At 38.9% G+C, this 21,599-nt stretch overlaps 1 protein-coding gene across 1 annotated transcript in view; it reads right to left on the reverse strand.

Annotated features, from left to right (window-relative positions):
• Window positions 1-1,396: 1,396 nt before the first annotated feature.
• Window positions 1,397-21,599, reverse strand: part of zdhhc13 (zDHHC palmitoyltransferase 13) — a 35,637-nt gene continuing 15,434 nt past the window's right edge. Inside the window, exons 9-17 of the mRNA XM_078415519.1 lie at window positions 21,227-21,360; window positions 17,964-18,066; window positions 16,109-16,231; window positions 13,917-13,979; window positions 12,455-12,548; window positions 10,706-10,789; window positions 6,794-6,951; window positions 5,144-5,235; window positions 1,397-2,871 (exon numbers count right to left, since the gene is read on the reverse strand). Coding sequence (XP_078271645.1) covers window positions 2,733-2,871; window positions 5,144-5,235; window positions 6,794-6,951; window positions 10,706-10,789; window positions 12,455-12,548; window positions 13,917-13,979; window positions 16,109-16,231; window positions 17,964-18,066; window positions 21,227-21,360 — 990 coding nt within the window. The 3' untranslated portion in view covers window positions 1,397-2,732. The remainder of the gene's footprint in view (window positions 2,872-5,143; window positions 5,236-6,793; window positions 6,952-10,705; window positions 10,790-12,454; window positions 12,549-13,916; window positions 13,980-16,108; window positions 16,232-17,963; window positions 18,067-21,226; window positions 21,361-21,599) is intronic.

Here is a 21,599-nt window from a genome sequence, read left to right on the forward strand (position 1 = left end):
ATAGCTGGACTCCAGGGGTTAAATTATTGGGAAAATTTATACAAACTATGATTGTTTTCTTGAAATGTAAAAATTTGGGGATAGATTAAAGTTTTAAAGATATTAAATACAAAAAGCCCAGAAAGAGAAAAAACTCAATTGCATGGGAGATCTGGGAATAAGGAGCCGTCTAAAAATCAGAGCCAGACTTTCAGAAGTGGTTTGGGAGCATATTTTCCTGCCAAATTTTGACAAATCTTGTGCGTAGAAGCGTGGAACTAATTTCCACATAAGGCAATGTAAACCTAGGTTGACTGTTTCCATGGACAGTATTAAGGGATATTGTGGTAAAAGTGAATATTTGGATTTGGGTCACAGATTAACTGGATACAATTGAAAGATGGAACATATCCAAAGGGATAAGTGGCCGACTTCTGATCCTAATTTCCTACATTCTGCTGATATTTAAAATGCACAGATCATTTTAAAATATGTTTTCTTCTAAATTTGGACATGTGCACAAGGAGGCATTAATTAGAATTATAGGGAGATAGAAAAATAGGTGCAGGAATAGGCCTTTCAGCCCTTCGAGCCAGGGCTGATCATCTAAAATCAGTACCCCGTTCCTGCTTTTTCCTCATATCCCTTGATTCCTTTAGCCCTAAGAGCTAAATACAGCATGGAATCAGACCCTTCAGCCTAAAGTCCTTGCTGACAACAACCACCCATTTACTCGTATTCTACATCAATCTTGGTTCTATTCTCCCGATATATGCTGATCAACTTTCCCCAGATTCTACCACTCATCTAAATACCCAGAGGGGGCATATACAGTGGCCAATTAACCCACATCTTTGGGACGAGGGAGGAAAAAACCCAGCCCACCAGAGAACACCCCCAGTTTCAGGAAGAATGTGCAAGTTCCACACACACAACACAAGAAGTCAGAATTGAACCTGGGTCTACCATCTGAGCCGACTGTGCCACACCAAGTTTCCCTATTTCAAAAATTAAATGATGTGGAAGTTATAAAAATCACATATTATACTGATAAGTACTGTTGGGTGCACCCACTTTGACGGAACAAGCTTGATGGTAAGCTGCCGATAAAGATACAGATGCTTACCATTGCCTAACTAACCATTTATGTTACAAATGCCTACATTTTCAGATAGGTTAATTTGCTATGGTTGTCAGCATTTTTGTATTACCCGTGGATGCTTCTAAAAATTAAAGATTCATCTGTGAGAAATAGACAGTTAATGTTTCAGGTGAATGACTTTCTCATATCAGGACACGAGTCTGAAATGGTCACTCCCCTCTCGCTCCTCAAATTCTGACGTGGAGAACTGAACACATTGGCTTTATTTCAGATTTTCAGCATCTGCTGTACTTTAATATTGAAGATTTAGTTGCTGCAATGACCAAAACCAAGAATGGATAAAGACAAAGGGACATTAAAAGAAATATGTTTTTACTTCCAACCTTCGTCATGATATATACTCCATCATCAAGGACCCACACTACACTGGCCACATTCTCATTTCACTCCTGCCATCGGGAAGGGGGTATAGGAGTCTGAAAACTGTGATCTCCAGCTTCTTCCCAACAACCATCAGGCTCTTGAACAGAACAAACACTAACTAACCTACAAACCATGAACTGTCTTGGTTGTATACCGAGGACTTCAGGCTTTTTTGTGTTAACCTTGGGGTTTTTATGTTATCTACAAGATTGATCTCAGGAATGAGTAGGTTAACCTATGATGAGTGTTTGTCGACACTGGGCCTGTACTCGCTGGAGTTTAGAAGAATGAGGGGGAGGACCTCATTGAAACATACAGAATAGTGAAAGGCTTGGATAGAGTGGATGTGGAGAGGATGGTTCCCCTAGTGGGAAAGTCTGGGACTAGAGGTCATAGCCTCAGAATTAAAAGACGTTCTTTTACTAAGGAGATGAGGAGGAATTTCTTTAGTCAGAGGGTGGTGAATATGTGGAATTCTTTGCCACAGAAGGTTGTGGAGGCCAAGTCAGTGGATATTTTTAAGGCAGAGATAGATATATTCTTGATTAGTACAGGTATCAGATGTTATGGGGGAGAAGGCAGGAGAATGGGGTTAGGAGGGAGAGATTGATCAGCCATGATTGAATGGCCTAATTCTACTCCTATCACTTATGACCTTATGATCTATGAGTACTTTGTTTACAGACCTGTTAATCTGCTGGAAGTAAGAATTTGTTTTCAGTACATGTGACAATTAAACACTCTTGACTCAGCTCTTGAACAGACAAAACAGACTGAGTGTTGGTGCAATTGGAGACAAGAGGGAACATGTTGACAAATTCAGGCGTGTCCATACCCAAGAACACAAATCATACATGAAGGTTTATCTTTGAAATAAAAGTAGTCATTTTATCCTCAACAAGAAATGGTCATTGCAAAAATATCTCATTAAAAAGTGTACAATTTTATACAATTTAAAGTATCAATTTGATTTTAATCTTATTCACAAATATGACTTACATTTTACCCCCTGACATTGTACTCTTTGACAAGTACCCCATTACTTGAAGCCTAGCATGTCTCAAACCATTTAAAACAAAACCACAATTTAAGTTATTGAAATCACATATCACCTGAGATGTACATGAATTAGACAACTGATAGGAAACATTTGCCTGTTCTTATCTTCCATCGCAAACAAGAAATCTATACATACAAATCATTACAAATTCCCCCCCCCATACGCTTATCATACAAACTGAAACTGAGTTGTTCTTGGCTGATCAAGGCCCATGGTGTAAAGCTGACTCCAGTCAACTTTGCTTGGTTTAAACAGACCAAAACAGCGGCACTGGAAGAAGTCCACTAGATTCTGGAAACAGCCATAACTGCAATTAATGAATAACAAATTAATTTTAATCACAAACCATGGTATGGTTAGAAGCATAATGCATCCTCTTTATATTCCACTTGCAACCTAGCTCTACTAGGGCGCTACTGAATGCATCAGGAATCTAACCTCACACAATTACATGTTTCATTGAGCCTAGCCCTCACCTGTAACATAACACAGGAACAACTGCATCGAGAAAACAGGAATGAAACCCGCACCCTTCCCTTGGAGCAGACATTATATTATTGGTGGACTGGTGTCCAACGACCACGCTTTACAGTGGAAAGCGGTGCCCAATAATCTCAACCCTAATTTCACTTTGGTGAATGTCTTGGTCCTACCCCCGAGGATCAAGGCAATCACTGAACTGAAACTAGTTAACAATTCTAAAATCTGTGACATGTGGGATTAACATGTTGCACAAATCACGTATTGAATGGAATTAATTGAATGTTTAGTTTAGTTTAGAGATACAGCGTGGAAACACTAAGTCCACGCCGACCAGCGATCCCCGTGCACTAACGCTATCCTATACACAATAGGGTCAATTCAAAAAAATTACCAACGCCAATTAACCTACAAACCTGTACGTTTTTGGAGTGCGAGAGAAAACGGGAGCACCCGGAGAAAACCCACACAGGTCATGGGCAAAACATGCAAACTCCATACAGACAGCACCTGTAGTCAGGATCGAACCCAGGTCTCTGGTGTTGTAAGGGAGCAACTCTACTGCCGCCACTGTGCTGCCCCAATGTCTGAATGGACCTTTACCTATTCTGTATCCCCGTCAGTGTACACTGTGCTGGACTGATAGCCACAACATTACTGCCCTTAACATTACGCAATACTCTGGAACAGCTGTGTCTTTTATTTTGATGGTGGTTGTACATATGCTTCTGATTATAAAAGTTGCTGGCAAGAGATCAAAATGATGGATTACTCTGTGCATAACTCCTGGGATTGTGTCACTTTGAGGGCAATTTCTGCAGATTTTATGGCAGCTCTATCAATTTTCTAAGGCCGATATTGAGACGTGTAAACATTTTGTCAGCCTTCAAACAAATGGCTAGAAAGCAAATTGGAGGACGTTGAGATGGTTTAACGAACACATCAACTTGACTCTGTTGGCCGTTTTTTTTGTTCTCTATCGCAAGCCATTAAACCATTCCAGGATTTATATAAATAACCAGAGTTGATACATTGGTATGTATAATCTGGTTCATGGAATATGTAATTAATAAAAATGTTATTCTCTAGGTGGGAGGATAAACACAAAAAAATCTACCTTTTCCAAAGGCTGAATTTGATATATCCTATAACATTAAGCTAAAAGAAAATAAATTCTGCAATTGTCACTTTTGGAATGCTTTAATGAATCTGATAAAGTGCTTATTTATGCATAATGTTTTTAGTTTACAAAAACCTTGAGCAAAACAGTAGCCACAAAACTTCCTAATTAGATAGGAGATACAAGAGACTGCAGAAGCTGGAATCTGTAGCAAAAAGAAAACAAACAGCAGGAGGAACTCAGCTGCACAGGCAGCTTCTGTGGAGGGAAATGGATGGGTGTCGTTCTGGGTTGGGAGCCTTCATCTACAATGAAAGAGTAAAGGGGAAGTATCTCGCAAGCAATCAGTGGAAGGTAGACACAAAATGCTGGAGTAACTCAGCGGGACAGGCAGCATCTCTGGAGAGAAGGAATGGGTGCTGTTTCGGGTCAAGATCCTTCTTCAGACAATCATTGGATTCAGGTGAGGAGTGGGTTAATTGGCAGATATCAATCAGTTGGAGCGAGGAGAGATAGCAACAGAGTCTAGGAGGTGATGTGCTGTGACAATCTACCATCACTCATCCTTATTCAATTCCACTCTTCACCTTCCTTCAGTGCAAGATTCCACAATCTGCAACATTGTAGAATCTCCACTCTGTGGCTAACTCCACTCTTCCTTCTCCCATCTGATTTATCAGCCAATCAACTCATCCTCATCTGTATCCACCGATCACATCTCTATTCATGTCCCCCCTCCATTTTATGCCAGCTACTTCCATCCCATTCTTCCAGTTGAACTGAAATGTCAAGTGTCCATTTCACTCCGCTGCTCTCCATTTTCTCCTTATTAGATGGACCACTGGTTGCTTTCTTATCTCCCTGATGGGAATAAAGGATGCCTTAATGTGCCCCTGAGGTTACACTAGAATCGCACTAGAATTGGGTGAAATTGATTTACCATAAATATTATTTTTTTTGACAACTGCGATGTACTTACTTGAATGGATTTTGCCGAATTCCAAGACGTCCAGAATGTGCATGTTTGATCAGACTGCGCCGTTCATTAGTTGTTAGACCCAAGCACAAAATCTAGATGGAAAAGAAAATTAAGCTGTCTGGCTGTTTTGTTTATTTGAACCATAATTTTAAAAAACACATGAAATAAAAATGATGATTAAACTGTTTTGATAAGTAACTGGAATGTTCAGTTTGCGATTCAGCATTTGATGTTATCCCATGATGTTGCATTACATCCCCTGTACTCTTAACCAAGTCAAGTCAAGTTTATTTGTCACATACATATACACGATGTGCAGTGAAATGAAAGTGGCAATGCCTGCGGATTGTGCAAAAAAAGAATTACAGTTACAGCGTATAAATTAAAGTTAATGCAGAGAAGACAAAATTTAGTCCCTGGAGTTATAAAAGTTAACAGTCCTGATGGCCTGTGGGAAGAAACTCCGTCTCATCCTCTCCGTTTTCACAGCGTGACAGCGGAGGCGCTTGCCTGACCGTAGCAGCTGGAACAGTACGTTGCTGGGGTGGCAGGGGTCCCTCATAATCTTGCTTGGTCTGGCAGGGGTCCCTCATAATCTTGCTTGCTCATTACTGCTTAATGCAGTAAACTCGATCTTAATTCTACAACTTTAGCAGTCTTGCCAAACAAAGAACAGACACACTCATACATAGCCAGCAGTCAGCAGAGCCAGATCAAGAGAACTGTCAGGATTGTGCAGGCTTGGCAGAATCCTGTAAACTCGTGCACTTAAACCATTCAAAGCACAGACTAATCCCAAAATGTTCTCGACAGAAGACTTTTTTCACAGGCTGCTTCATTGAGTTGGTGCACATTAACTATGTAAACATCACAAGCTGCACAAAAATTAAATACACAACATTATTCTCTGTGTGAAAGTATTTTAAAGAGGAAAAAAAAGTTCTGCTTTTTCCAAATGGCTGATCCAGATAGAACTTGTTCAACGATGTAATGCATAAGTACTCTTCCAATTGTCACTTTTGGGATGTCATTTAGCAGGAACCAGAGGATAACTCTTCACATAATTGCAGTAGAATGGTTTTAAAGAAAATCAAAGTCTGCAATAAATGGATTACTTCCATAAATATATAACATGTGCATTACTGTATGCCAGAATTCTCAGGTGATCATTTATGGCAAGGGGGACGGTCGGCCACAACTTTCCCCATCTTCTTCAGGTCTATCGGACGTGGCCTGCAGCGGCACACAGTGGTAGAGCAGCAGTAGAAGACACTAACAACTTTGTTGGGCCAGGCCAATCCTGCAACGTCGCCAGGACAACGGGCCTTTACGACCCACTTAAGAACTCTACATTTATAACAACTTGGACTTGAATCGTGAAAAATTATGCCCACTTTTGAATGCTGTCTCAACGTACTATTATTATAAACTTGTACTTAATTAAGATTGTGCTTATGTAAAGTGATACCTTCACTGAACTGTAAGCAAAAGGCATTCCACTGTCTCTCAGTGCACGTGACAATAAAGTACCACTGAACCATTGAATTTGCCCCCCCCCCCCCTCTGCCCCACCGTGAAATAGGACATGCTATTGCACTTTAGCATCGTACAAATTGATTTCCAAGGGTCATTCAGAAGCCATACTATTACCTGATAGAGCTGGTTTAGTAACAGAAACGTAACCCATGAGGAATGGAATATCACGAGGAGAAAAATCCAAACTATCCATGGAGAACATGAAATAATTTGGGTCAGGAGTGCCCATAATCCATCCGTCTCGTAGCTGGTTGGACAATGCGAGGACCAGTCTACAAGAGTAAATGAAAAAGATTACTTCCTAAAATGCACCATGTCCAAAATGCTTGAATGCAGGAACCCAAATGCAGTAGTTAATAGAGCAGACTAATTATTATACAGACAGTGCTACTGTAAATTATGAATTATTTATTTAAAGTTTTTTTTTCTTTTAATACTGACAATTAGGATCTGTGCAGATAGCTGGCTAACTCAGGCCAACTAATGTTACTGAGGCAAAATGCTGGAGTAACTCAGCGGCACAGGCAGCATCTCTGGAGAGAAGGAATTGGTGATGTTTCGGGTCGACCCATTCCTTCTCTCCAGAAATGCTTCCTGTTCTGCTGAGTTACTCTAGCATTTTGTGTCTGTCTTCGGTGTAAACCAGCATCTGCAGTTCCTTCCTGCCGAGTCAGCATGGATTTACGAAGGGGAAATCATGCTCGACTAATCTTCTGGAAATTTTTTGAGGATGTAACTAGGAAAATGGAGAGCCGGTGGATGTAGTGTACCTTGACTTTCAGAAAGCCTTCGACAAGGTCCCACATAGGAGATTAGTGGGAAAAATCAGAGCACATGGTATTGGGGGTAGGGTACTGATATGGATAGAAAATTGGTTGGCAGACAGAAAGCAAAGAGTGGGGATAAATGGGTCCCTTTCAGAATGACAGGCAGTGACTAGTGGGGTACCGCAAGGCTCGGTGCTGGGACCACAGCTATTTACAATATACATTAATGACTTGGATGAAGGGATTAAAAGCAACATTAGCAAATTTGCAGATGACACAAAGCTGGGTGGCAGAGTGAACTGTGAGGAAGATGCTATGAGGTTGCAGGGTGACTTGGACAGGTTGTGTGAGTGGGCGGATGCATGGCAGATGCAGTTTAATGTGGATAAATGTGAGGTTATCCACTTTGGTGGTAAGAATAGGAAGGCAGATTATTATCTGAATGGTGTTAAGTTAGGAAAAGGGAACGTACAACGAGATCTGGGTGTCCTAGTGCATCAGTCACTGAAAGGAAGCATGCAGGTACAGCAGGCAGTGAAGAAAGGCAATGGAATGTTGGCCATAACAAGAGGAGTTGAGCAAAGGAGCAAAGAGGTCCTTCTGCAGTTGTACAGGGCCCTAATGAGACCACACCTGGAGTACTGTGTGCAGTTTTGGTCTCCAAATTTCAGGAAGGATATTCTTGCTATTGAGGGCGTGCAGCATAGGTTCACTAGGTTAATTCCCGGAATGGCGGGACTGTCGTATGTTGAAAGATTGGAACGACTAGGCTTGTATACACTGGAAATTAGGATGAGAGGGGATCTTATTGAAACATATAAGATTATTAAAGGATTGGACACGTTAGAGGCAGGAAACATGTTCCCAATGTTGGGGGAGTCTAGAACCAGGGACCACAGTTTAAGAATAAGGGGTAGGCCATTTAGAACGGAGATGAGGAAAAACTTTTTCACTCAGAGTTGTAAATCTGTGGAATTCTCTGCCACAGAAGGCAGTGGAGGCCAATTCTCTGGATGCTTTCAAGAGAGAGCTAGATAGAGCTCTTAAGGATAGCGGAGTCAGGGGGTATGGGGAAAGGCAGGAACGGAGTACTGATTGAGAATGATCAGCCATGATCACATTGAATGGCAGTGCTGGCTCGAAGTGCCGAATTGCCTACTCCTGCACCTATTGTCTATTGTCTTCCGACCCACTTACTGAAGACTCCAGAGTGGTGATCAAGATTCCAAGAGTAAGGGTTTTGTCATTTAGGAAGGGGAAGACGAAAAATGGGACGCAAATTATTGGATTTCTCCAATTATGACTTTTTGCAGAGATTTAAGAGACAGATAGATTAGGGAGGACAAAAGAAATGAAAGGATATGGATACAGCAGTAATCCGGAGCTTAAATAACCAGTCACAAACTGTTGGAGTAAATTTCGAAACCAGAGAGGATGTCGGGATAATTGACTATGTGGTCACTGCAACATGCTTAGTGAACATTGACTTTGTTGGCTAAATGTCAAGTAGTGAATGGTGCATAGCTAAGTCACAAGGCCAGATACTGAATGTCTGTAATAGCCAAAATATCGATACGGTTTGAGCCACAATGACTGAAAAACATGATAAAGTTACTAAGGGGTTTACTAGCCCCTCACCCAGATAATGTAAACACCTGCCGCTGTTTGATAATAAAATATATATAAACCATCTGTAAGGATCACTTGGGGAGAAGGTGCTCACAGACTGCGGGGTCTTGACTCTTCTCCCAGAGCTCTGTTAACAATAAAGTTGCTGCTTTTCTCTTACTCAGGTCTCAGTGAATATTTTGACAGGGCAGGTTTGAGAAGTTATATGACCAACTCCTCCAGGGGGTATGGGGAGAAGTCAGGAACGGGGTACTGATTGAGAATGATCAGCCATGATCACATTGAATGGTGGTGCTGGCTCAAAGGGCCGAATGGCATACTCCTGCACCTATTGTCCTCTTGTATCTTATTCCCTCACTCAAATATTCTTTTGATCTGATCAACTCCATATAATTAATTTTCCAAATATCCAACAGTACATTTATCAACTGATTAATAATCCCAAAGTTAAATTAAACCAGTAAATGCAATGTAAATAAATAATTTACATATGTATTAAATAATGTATGAACATCGACTTCTCCAACTTTAGATAGTTCCTCTGTCCCTCTCTTCCCCTCCCCCTTCCCAGATCTCCCTCTATCTTCCTGTCTCCACCTATATCCTTTCTTTGTCCCGCCCCCCTGACATCAGTCTGAAGAAGGGTCTCGACCCGAAACGTCACCCATTCCTTCTCTCCTGAGATGCTGCCTGACCTGCTGAGTTACTCCAGCATTTTGTGAATAAATAAATAATTCTAATAGATATGCACCCTGACCTCTCTACCAATATTTCTTCATGACACAGGAGGTAACCATTTGGCTCATCGAGTTATACTAGTTCTCCGAGCACACCTATCAGTTCCATACACCCACTTTACCTCCCATTTCCTTTCACATGCCCATCAATTCCCTTTGATTCTCCTGCTACCCCCCCCACACCGGATGCAATGTACAAGAACCAATAAACTTAGATTTTTAAAAAAAATCACTTTCAAGAAAGAGAAGTACTAATAACAAATATATTTAATGAAATATTAAAAGGTTCCTCACCAATGCTGTGAACCTTCCTATTCAAGGCATTGAGGAACATGCACAAGGACCATCATCAATCTTGTACACAGAACAAACCAGTCAAGGACAAGGGAAATGTGTTCTTCTTGAGCTAAATCAAACACATTAGAGTGTGTGTAGAAAGGAACTGCAGATGCTGGTTGAAACCGAAGATAAACAAAAAGCTGGAGTAACTCAGCGGGGCAGGCAGCATCTCTGAAGAGAAGGAATGGGTGACGCTTCAGGTCGAGAACCCCATTCAGACCCCCCCTCTTCTGAAGAGGGGTCTCGACCCGAAGTGTCACCCATTCCTTCTCTCCAGAGATGCTGCCTGCCCCACTGAGTTGCTCCAGCTTTTTGTGTCTACATTAGAGTGTGTATTTGTTTGTCATCTAAGCGTGACCAAGCTGATATTGTTTGGTCCTTTTTGGTAATTTGATAAGAAAATGAATCTTGCACAAATTGTGTCATTAAGATTTTTTGCCTTTAGTGCAAGACAACAGGCACATAAACATGCAAGAAAATATAATTCAATTATATTTTTAAATTACAGTCTTGATTTTTGAAAGGCAATAGGACTCCGGAAGAATGTCACTTACGCACAAATGTTCCATAGCTCATCCAGAGAATGAATGTGAACAGGAAAAACAGGAAGCTAACAAAATATCGCTGATTCCAAGCACCTGTTTTGTGAAGCAAAAACATTCTGTGACAAAGGAAATAACTGTAACATTTTGATATTATTCATAAGTAGATTGTTTTCCTTTGAAACCTTAAGTAAATATATCTTAACAATTTTAATGCATTTTCTTTTCTTTTTACAAACTTTAATATTGTGTATAGAATTTTGTTTTTCCAAGAGTATCATAAGAGGCTCCAAAATGGCAACAATTTTTTTTTTTAAATCAGTTCTACAATCAGACAAAAGAAACTGATTAACATCATTACTTAAATTGCAAAATGTCTTAACCAACCCAGTTTTCGAAAACAAAATATCCCCCCCAAAAAATGTATTTGGACCTAACCCAAAGAACTAGACAACCCAACATTGTATTTCAGTGGTAATGAAGACTCATGCTGTATCTTGGAAGATTAATAAGTATGGAGTTCTACTTCAGACAAGCACAACTAAAAGGGCCCTGGGCTACAAATAGTGCAAAACGCACAAGGTATAATGTTATGGTAAAAGAAATTAGAATAGATATACACCTCAAAAAATATATATATATACACCCTGATTCCTCTGTGATTAGAATTACTTAAAATTTAAAATATCGTAATCAAACCATTTAACGGGGCTGCATCTGCAAATCTTTGTCAAGTTTTGTAGCAAATGACAAGGGAATGATTTTTAGATTTTTTTTTAGACATACAGCGCAGAAACAGGCCCTTCGGCCAACCGGGTCCGCGCCGCCCAACGATCCCCGCACATTAACACTATCCTACACCCACTAGGAACAATTTTTTAAACATTTGCCCAGCCAATTAACCTACAAACCTGTACGTCTTTGGAATGCTGGTTAGAGTGGGTTTGCATTTTGATTTGTGCTGATGGAAGTAGCTTCACTGGTGCTACACAGATTCAGCATTGTGACTACCCAAACCTCCCAGATGATGATTATGATAGAAAGGCCAAGAGAGGAGAGAGAGTCAAGAGTGTTTTACTATTGTGGGTCCAGAAACAGAACAATGAAATTCTTACTTGCAGCAGCAACACAACAGGTTTGTAAACACATTGGCAAGACATTCATGTGAGGCAGAGAAAATAAAATAGACTAGACTTAAGAAACAAACTGACACTGGATGTCACATAAACTATACCACAAGAAACTTGAGTGCTTTGGTTCCTTAAATAATAGGATTTTCATCTGCATTCTAACTTAGAAATAACTTGCTCACTGCACATTCTTGATATATCCAAGTACAACTGGATTTTAAAGAATAACTATAATTTAACAATTTATTAAGTGCAACGAAAAGCAAACAATGCAAATAGTTTGGAGATTAATGTAGAAGAGCATCAGCTACCATTATGCAATCCCCATACAGAAGGGACAAGATCAGCTAGAAAACCATACTTGAGCTGACCTAACCTTAACCATGTTACTACAGTTCAAACAAGACCGGTTCCTGGAAGCGTCCACCTTGTAACTCAGGGGTAACGACCAGTGAAGTTTGAATTATTCAGTTATTCTCCGATAATGAAAATTGCAGCATCTCACTGGTTTCTACTTGAAGGCCAATGGGACATTTTTAGCTTAAATTATTTCTACAACTATCGTTCAGAAGTCCAAGTGCTTGCAAATGATAGTCATTGAGAATGCCTCTTGTAACAAAAGATGACTCACCAATACAGCTTGCGATCCAAACACAATGATGATCATACTTGGCCACACAGCAGTCGCAAATGGGACAGTGCTTAGATCGGAGAGGTTTCCGGACCTGAAAATATTTTATAAAGCAAACATTTATTTTTGCAAAAATCATATACATTCAGACTGTACAACAGGCATCATAAAAATCAAGGGAAATAGAAGGATCACAGTTGAAAATTACTACAATCACGAACATGGTTTTGTTAAGCAGTGGCATTTTGAGGATAATTACTGCAAAAAGCTAGAAGCCCCACATGTGGTTAGGGGTTGAGTCAAATTATATTTGAAAACTCTAAGTCTTGTTCCCACAAATGTACTTGCTGTTGACCATCCAATGAATCTAAGAGACACACTGACAGAAGTTTTTTTAGGAAGAAAAATGTCTCTTTCTCTTTGATTACTGACTTAATAACGAGTTGTAACTAATTCTGAAGTTTAAACAGGAAAATGTCTCTTTCTCTTTGATTACTAACTTAATAATGAGTTGTAACTAATTCTGAAGTTTAAACAGGGTAATATTCAATTTTTCTTGGAGATCAACAGATGTTTGCATATTAAAAGAATCAAGGGATAACGTTTAGCACAGGGATGTGACAAAGAGATAAGATAACAGTTATGACTAAGGCTGATTGGAAACTCCTGCATCTAGTGAAGCTTTAAACTATAACTTTCTCTTGCAGTTGTGTGGTTATGTCACACAGAGGCTAGTTGTTATAAATTACAGTCATTCATTGTTTAGATTTGCATTTTATATTAGAAGAGACATTTGACACTATCATTTAATTTCCACGAATAAATCTGTCAGTTTATAGTTATAGGATCCAACAGTTTACTCTTTTGTTTTCTGAAGATGAGGAAAATACAAGAGCTTATAGTCTTTTTCTGTGTTTCCCTGTTATGATCAATCTGATAAACTGAGCTAACACCACCATAATAGATATTGTGTAAACCAAATAACACAGTTCCCAATCTATCGCATGCAAGTGTATTTGTAAATGAGTTGGTACTTGTACGATCAGAGAACTAACAAAGTGAGGTCAAACAAATATTTTTTAAATGGCATGTTGCTCTAAGATTAAATAAATGTTATGTAGCCAAGGTGCTAGTACACAAAGAAAAATATGGGAGGGGTGCAAAGAGTATGAATGTACATCCTTCACTCTGGATTAGAAGGTAATGTTTGAATGAAAGTAAAATCTTGAGAGATAAGCAGGTAGAGAGAAGGAAAGGCAACTCAACTGCAAAAGAATTGTTGCACGAAGTAGAAATTGCCAATATTTAACGTAAAGAGTGTTTTGAAAATAATTTGCCTCAATAATAATTGTACTTTTGGATACAAATATAAAATTGCCATTAAGCCAGATTAATTCTATTGAAGAATCGTTTGGCAGTAAACCATTTGTCAGTAAACCATTTAACAAAGATGATCACTTACAAGACACAAAGTGCAGAAAATCCTTGGGTCCAGGCAATCAGCTTCTGCAAGTGCGACAACAGTCTGAAAAATAAGGTTAGGAGCATAAATGTAATCAACATTCTAAAACAGATTTCAAACATAATTGTTAAAGAATATCAAACATAATTGTCACAGAAGGCAGCGGAGGCCAATTCACTGAATGAATTTAAAAGAGAGTTAGATAGAGCTCGAGGGGCTAGTGGAATCAAGGGATATGGGGAGAAAGCAGGCACAGGTTACTGATTGTGGATGATCAGCCATGATCACATTGAATGGCGGTGCTGGCTCAAAGGGCCAAATGGCCTCCTCCTGCACTTATTTTCTATGTTTCTATACATTGCCTACGTTATTTTATCTTGTATTAGTTTATTTGGCATAGAATAAATCGTAGAAGCATATACATTCAGGCTAAACGATAAAGGAAAACAGATTAGCACCTTTCACATCCCTTTTGGTCAGATATCCTGAAGTACTTTCTGAATTTTCTGTGTTGAAAATGCTACTATCAATTTGCATATAACAATGTGCCAGAGAAAAACATGCTAATAATTGGATGGTCTGAATTTATGATGTATTTGCCGCATCAAAAGTCTTTGCAGAAAATAAAATCTCAAGGTGGTAACAAATTGGATAGACGATTGGATGGCCAAAAGGAAAAATAATAGGCACACATGGGTCGTTTATGTGTACACCAAAATGTAATGACTGGTTTGCCTTGTACGGTCTTCAACTATAAACAAATTACCGAAATGATTTGAACAAAGGTGCAAAAGACATGGTTGCTAAATTTACTGATGACATGAAAAATTGTCATCTCATCACAGGAAGGATGTGGAGGCTTTGGAGAGGATGCCGAAGAGGTTTACCAGGATGATGCTTGGATCAGGTAGTATTAGCTACAAGAAGTTGGGCAAACTTGTGTTGTTTTCGCTGGACATCCAGGGGTCGAGGGGAGACCTGATAGAAATATTTTAAATGTTGATACATAAAGAGGGTAGACAGTCAGAATCATCTTCACAGGCTGGAAATGTCAAATACCAGATAAGAGGGAAAGATAGATCAGCCATGATTGAATGGTGAAGTAGTCTCAATGGGCCGGGTCACAGTTACCCAAGTACAGAAAATACTTCTGCTTTTGCATAAAGGGACACATAATTAAAATATCTAGTCCGGTTGACACCACCAAAGTTCTGCTTCCATGACATGAACTTATGAGTCAACATTTCAAAATAAGTGCTCACACATTTAAGATTGTGATTAGGCAAAACTTTCTCTGCAGTTTGTCAGTCTTGGAAATGGTTCCTCAAAGGGTGGTAAAAGGAGAGTGTTTATATTTTTAACACTAAGTAAATGTAGTCTTGCAAACCAGTTAGAAGAGATGCTGCAGGGAATGAGAATACAGAGTTGAGGTTACAAACAGCTATAACCTCATTGAATAGGGGAACAGATTCCAAGTGACTGAGTTGTCAACTCCTGCTCCTAATTTGAATGTTCATATATTCAATTGAAAGATAAATAGTGGGCAGGGGACATGTCATAATTCACCTATTTTTCCTTGAAATAACAGCATTGCACTTTGTACACCCAACTATGAAAACAAACGGCTCTCAGATCAACATCTCGTCCAAATTCATGCACATCTGACCATGTAGCATTTCAACCATGCTGCACTGAGATGTTGGTGATCAAGACTTGGAACCACAACTTCCTGATTCATACAAGAATGTTACTCAATGAAGCAGCCAACACTGAAAGTATAACTTACCTCAGTGTAAACCAAGTCATTGGATTTTTGTTGCATCAATTTGAGCTTCATCTGTAGCAAAGACATAGGTACCCAGATCTCTCTGGTCTATTTGCATTTCTATTTTACTGTCTGAAAAGTATTCTTAGATACGGCATGAAAGGTCTTTTCTCCCTCTGCTACATTGGCAATCCCGTTATTTTAAAAGACAAATTACGCATTAAACCAGCGGTCATAATCTTTATATTTTAATGTTAAAAGTCACATTCAATTTTATTTTTACTTCTTTGACTAAGGTAAAGAGTTAGAAAACAAAACGCAAGTCACTAAGAGAATGGAATGAAAAAATCAGGGCACAAACAAAAGAAACTGAGCACTCTTATTGTCTAACATCTTTTCAGAAAAGTTAATTCTCATGTATGGTTACCTTTTTCTTCTCTTCCTCCGAAGTCTTTATATATCCTGGGCCTACTGACCAGGTTTTATAGAAGTAATAGATGCAACCTGTTATGCTGACAGCAAATGGAATCTGAAACTCTGAATAAGGTAGATGTAAGCTTAGTTAAGGAATTTTCAGTAGACAATATATTCTAATATGCCGTAAATAATCAGAAAACAAATATTTAAAAGCCATCTTTTGTGGAAGAAAACATTTGCAAATCAAGGATATGCCCACAAATTTTTTAATTGATAAAGGACATTTAAATCATACACATAGGAAAAGTCAATCATTACTCACTGCAGCATACAGACATATCAGACAAAACAAAGAGCAAATTTATAATCAATACATTATAAATCAAACAAAATGAGACTTATTATTGACAGAAACATGATTGAGAAAACTATTGAAAATGAAATAATTTTAGAATAAAGGTTTAGATTTAGTTTAAATGCAGTTCAGTGCCAAATCTATGATAGCATTACAAACAATGATGAAAAAAATATTTTATGCAAACCAAATATTTAGGACCAGTGATCAGACATCAGAGTTCCATACAGACACCAGTACGTGCACAATTCAACCCAGCGTTGGACTCAGTCTTCCAATTAACCACTGGTAGTTTATTTTATTATAGTCATGTGTATCGAGGTACAGTGAAAAGCTTTTTCGTTGCATGCTCTACATAGTTACAGGCAAGCCGTCCAGTGTATTCTACCTAGCAATAGCAGATCATAGAATCACTGCAACACAGGATGCCACACAACCCATTGAGTTTATGTTGGGCGGCACAAGGCGAGCCAGTGATCAATTCCAATTAACTGGAGAATACAATCCAATATTCTGTTTGACTGCAGTCTAGTTAAATGAATACTGTTACTGGTCAAGCAAAACATTACAAGGGTTATGAGGTCTAGTTATGGGAAGGACTAAAGTAAATTGGAGTCATTTGTAAAAGCGGTTCTTGCAGAAATGATACTTCTCTTGCAAGGATAAAATATATATTAATACAGAAAATACTTCTGTTCTTGCATAAAGGGACACATAATTAAAATATCTAGTCCGGTTGACACCGCCAAAGTTTTGCTAAATAATACAATAAATATAGAGCTTCAACAAATTCTTACTCAAAGTGTGTCCTTGGCTAGGATATTAATTAGGAGCTGAAGTTGGCCACTCAGCCCCTTATGTCTGTTCCCATGAGATTGCTCATCTATTCTTGAACTTATTGGACGTGCGTTTTGACTGCAGAGCAGCATATATCGCCCACTCCCAAATGCCTTCCACGATGGGTTGTTGAAATGGTGTTTCCTTAAATCGCTCCCAGTATGGAGAATTCTCAAAACTGTCCGCAGACATTATCCAAAAGTATTGAAAGGAGGCAGACACTCTCCTACAGATTTAAAGGAAAGACAGTTCAGACCATTCTCTTGCAATTGAGACAGGATAGGTTTAGAGGGATGAGGCAAACGCAGGCAGGTGGGATTAGTGTAGATGGGGCAGGTTGGTTAATATGGGCAAGTTGGGCTAAGGGCCTGTTTCCACACTGTGTGATTCTATGACCATATTTCTGGCAGCTGGTCCCAAGATGCATTTACTGATAGTTTGGGGCAGTGTCTCAGACCATCTGATCTAAGGCATTGGAGACTCCAAAAACAGAGTAAAGCTGTTCAATTCTGGGTGATTAAATAACATCCACAGCAGAACTCTGATCAGACCGTAAATGGAGGGCACAATACACATCTAGGCATTGAGAAACTTTTGAATATTATTTTGCCATTGACTGAAATTATTTTCAATCTGAGGTCACTCTTTTCATACTGGGATTAATAAAAAGGATATCAGGCAAGAACCGTACGAACCACGTAATGATCATCAAAAAGATCGACGCGGTTAAAAATGCCAATGGAATGTTGTTAAATGTCTGCACGCTCACAAACCGTCTATGGAAGAAAACAAAAATTAAACCATGAGTTATTGAATGTCAATTTTCTTCATCTTTTTCTGTCAGTCTTTTACTCTGCTCTTATGAAGATGTCATACCCCTCCGTTGCACACAAGTGCCTAATCTCAACCACATGCTTTGCTTTATCAGGTTTCTACAGCGATGCAGGATTGCTCATCCAGGACTATGATGACCTCTGGAAAATTAGCTTATTTTCCTTCTTAGCTTGTGGATACATTTTGCGAGTCCATTTGGATTTGTTGTTCTGTGTGGTTCAGTTGAACTGCCATGGTAGCAAGGAAGCATACACGCTGATTAGTATAGATAACCAATTTAAAAAGAGCATTCTTTTAATGGTTTGTGAATAATTTAGCCATATTTTTCATTTATCTCCTTTCAGATTAATATTAGAAACAAACAAAAGGCTACTCAGCCCTTCAATCTGCTCCACCCTTCATTAAGGTCATGGCTGATCTTCTGCCTTGGCTCTATTTTCCTGCACTATTTTGACATCCCTCGTTTCTTTTTATATCAAAAAATCTAATTAGCCTCAGTTTTGAATCAACTCAACAAGGGTGCTTCCACAACACTCCAGGGCAGGGAATCCGAAAGAATTATCAATAACTCTGAAAAGAAATTTCTCCTCAATTCCATTCAAAAAAATTCATCCCTTATTCTGATTCCTCTGACCATGGAAATATCCTCCACCACAAAGCAATCGAGCAATGAGTCTCATCTGAATCTTCCACAACAGTGGAATCTTCCCTTTGGCAAATCCACCAACCTTGGATATGAATAAATACTTTATGTGGATCATATGATTAAGAAAATATGCTATAATCTGCATTTATATTGAACTGCTAGTTGTTCCATTGTCAATAGCCACAATTGAAATAATAATTAAAAAATTCAGATGGTCTCCTGATTCTGCAATACTTGAAGAAACACTGCCCTCTCCTGGTTACACAGTGACACGGAACTGATCAGCAAAGTGTGCTCAGCAAAACATATTTCAAGTCCATATTGAAGGCAGTACAGTGATGCAGCTGCTGCCTCAGCACCAGAGACCTGGGTCCAATCCTGACCTGGGGTGCTGTTTGTGCGGAGTTTGCTCGTTCTCCTGTGTGACCACATGGGCTTCCTCCAGGTGTTCTAGTTTACTCCAACATCCCCAAAGACATGCAGGATGTCCAATATTACCATCATTAAATTGCCCCTTGTGTGTCGAGAGTGGATAAGTGGAATAACGTAGAATTAGCGTGAATGAGTGATCAATGACCAGTGTGGACTCACTGGGCCTGAAGACATATTTCCATGCTGGATCTCTAAACTAAAACTAAAACCCATGGTTTCAATATTAACAAATTTACAATTTCATCTGGTTTTGTTGGTACCTTATAGGAGTCATTGCACTTCAGAGATAACTTTCTATGATCGATCCTGATTAACATTTCACTAATTCAAGCTCCCAGTAATTTCAGGTGTCAGAATCAAGACCTGACAGTAATATACAATAACATTCTTTTCCATTTATGCAAGCAAAATTAGAAGATTAGATGCATAAAAATTGACAATTAAGAGCCACTGAAAGATGTGTTTTCCCATCACAAAAATCAAGAGGCTCTGGTTACATTTGTAAACTTAAAATACTAGCTCGATTAAAATTGTTTTGTGGAAGATTACTTAGTTCATTGTTATATTCTGTACTTAATTTAGTAATCAAGTTGCTCAACATTAAAATCTTACTTCCAACAAGTCATGCAGATTAATTGAACTGTACCAATTCAAGTCAATCATCAGATCATAAGTGACAGGAGTGCTCAAAAAGTCCACTCTGCCATTCAATCATGGCTGATCTATGTCTCCCTCCAAAACCCATTCTTCTCCCTTCTCCCCATAATCTCTGACACCCTTACAAATCAAAAATCTATCTATCTCTTCCTTAAATATATCCACTGACTTTGCCACCACAGCCATCTGTGGCAAAGAATTCCACAATATTCTCTTCCCAGGGTGGAATGATCCGCATATACAATATAGTTTTGAAATATCACTGGCAATTATTTGTTTTACAAGCATCACCGTATATGTGCGTAGTCCAAAACAATTTCACCGAAAATATAAATTTAAATATTTAAAAACTTCTTTTTTAAGTGGTTTTGTGAAGCCCATTAATTAAGAAATTGTGCCAAGGTATCAAAAGAATGCAAAGTTTAATTTTAATTTTCTTTTGGGAAATATGATCCATTGTGAAATTACTTCTGATAGTTAAGTGCACAAAAGTAATTCATCAATGCTTATGCAGCATGATCCATTATGAATCAATAGGCACATGGATGAATAAATGTTTAAAAATTTATTGGGGGATCCTGGATCCATCTCAATTCATGCTTTACAAAGAAAGATCCTTGATTCACAATGTTAACTGCTTTTTTCACTTGCTGCCTCATGTGCTGCAGATTTCCATTATTTTATTTCATTTCACACTTCCAGCACCCAGTGTTTCACATCAAAGTAGATTCCCCAGATTCAAAATATATCAGCAATACTTTAGAAACAAATTATATCAAAAGCTTGAAATGAATCATAACACTCAAAACAACAAATAACAAACAATTGTTATGAATGGATATGGCTTAAGTCTTAACCTTTCGGGTATTGCTCGGTATTTCACAGCTTTTGCCCCACTATACTATCACGAAACATAAAGTTGGGTAACCATTGTATAGTTACGGATGCGGGGAAATAAATTTAGGGCAGCACAGTGGTGCAGCGGTAGAGTTGCTGCCTTACAATGCCGGAGACTAGGGTTCGATCCTAACTACGAGTGCTGTCGGTCAGAGTTTGTACATTCTCCCTGTGACAACGTGGGATTTCTCCAGGTGCTCCAGTTTCTACCCACACTCCAAAGACCTAGGTTATTTGGATTTGGTAAAGATTGGAAATTGGAAATGTGTGGAGGATAGTGTTCGTGTATGGGAATCGCTGGTCGGCACAGACTTGGTAGGCTGAAAGGCCTGTTTCCACGCTGTTTCTCTAAAGTCTAAAGGAATGAATGTTGGAATGAATTACCAGAGACATCGTATTCCAGAAAAGAATGAATAGAAATGAAAGGACCATTAGAGAATTGAGATACATGTGCCAATGCAGACACCTACCTTACTACAAGCTGTATTATGAACCAAGTGGAAACGAACAATATTCCTTTCAGAAGCCAGGAGTCAGATTCCATGTCTGCTATGTAGCCCGTCACCCATATCACTCCCACTGCCATCACAAATAACAGGAGAAGCTACGGTTCAAAAAGACAAATCAGTCAACATTATTCTTCTTTATATTTCGGTCTTCAGAATTCTAATGCATGACAGGAAAATGAAGGGGTGAAAGGCCAAGAAAGAAAGGGATTCTGATAAGGGGTCAGAGAGAACTGGTTTTATCAGCAAATGTTCCACTCAGAGGGAGGGCATCGCATTGGATCGAATTCTGGGGAATTTGAGTAGGGCAAGTGAAACAATGCTTTTTCATTTATTT

The sequence above is a fragment of the Rhinoraja longicauda genome, chromosome 18, assembly GCF_053455715.1.
Source record: "Rhinoraja longicauda isolate Sanriku21f chromosome 18, sRhiLon1.1, whole genome shotgun sequence".
In the NCBI taxonomy this organism is placed as follows: domain Eukaryota; kingdom Metazoa; phylum Chordata; class Chondrichthyes; order Rajiformes; family Arhynchobatidae; genus Rhinoraja; species Rhinoraja longicauda.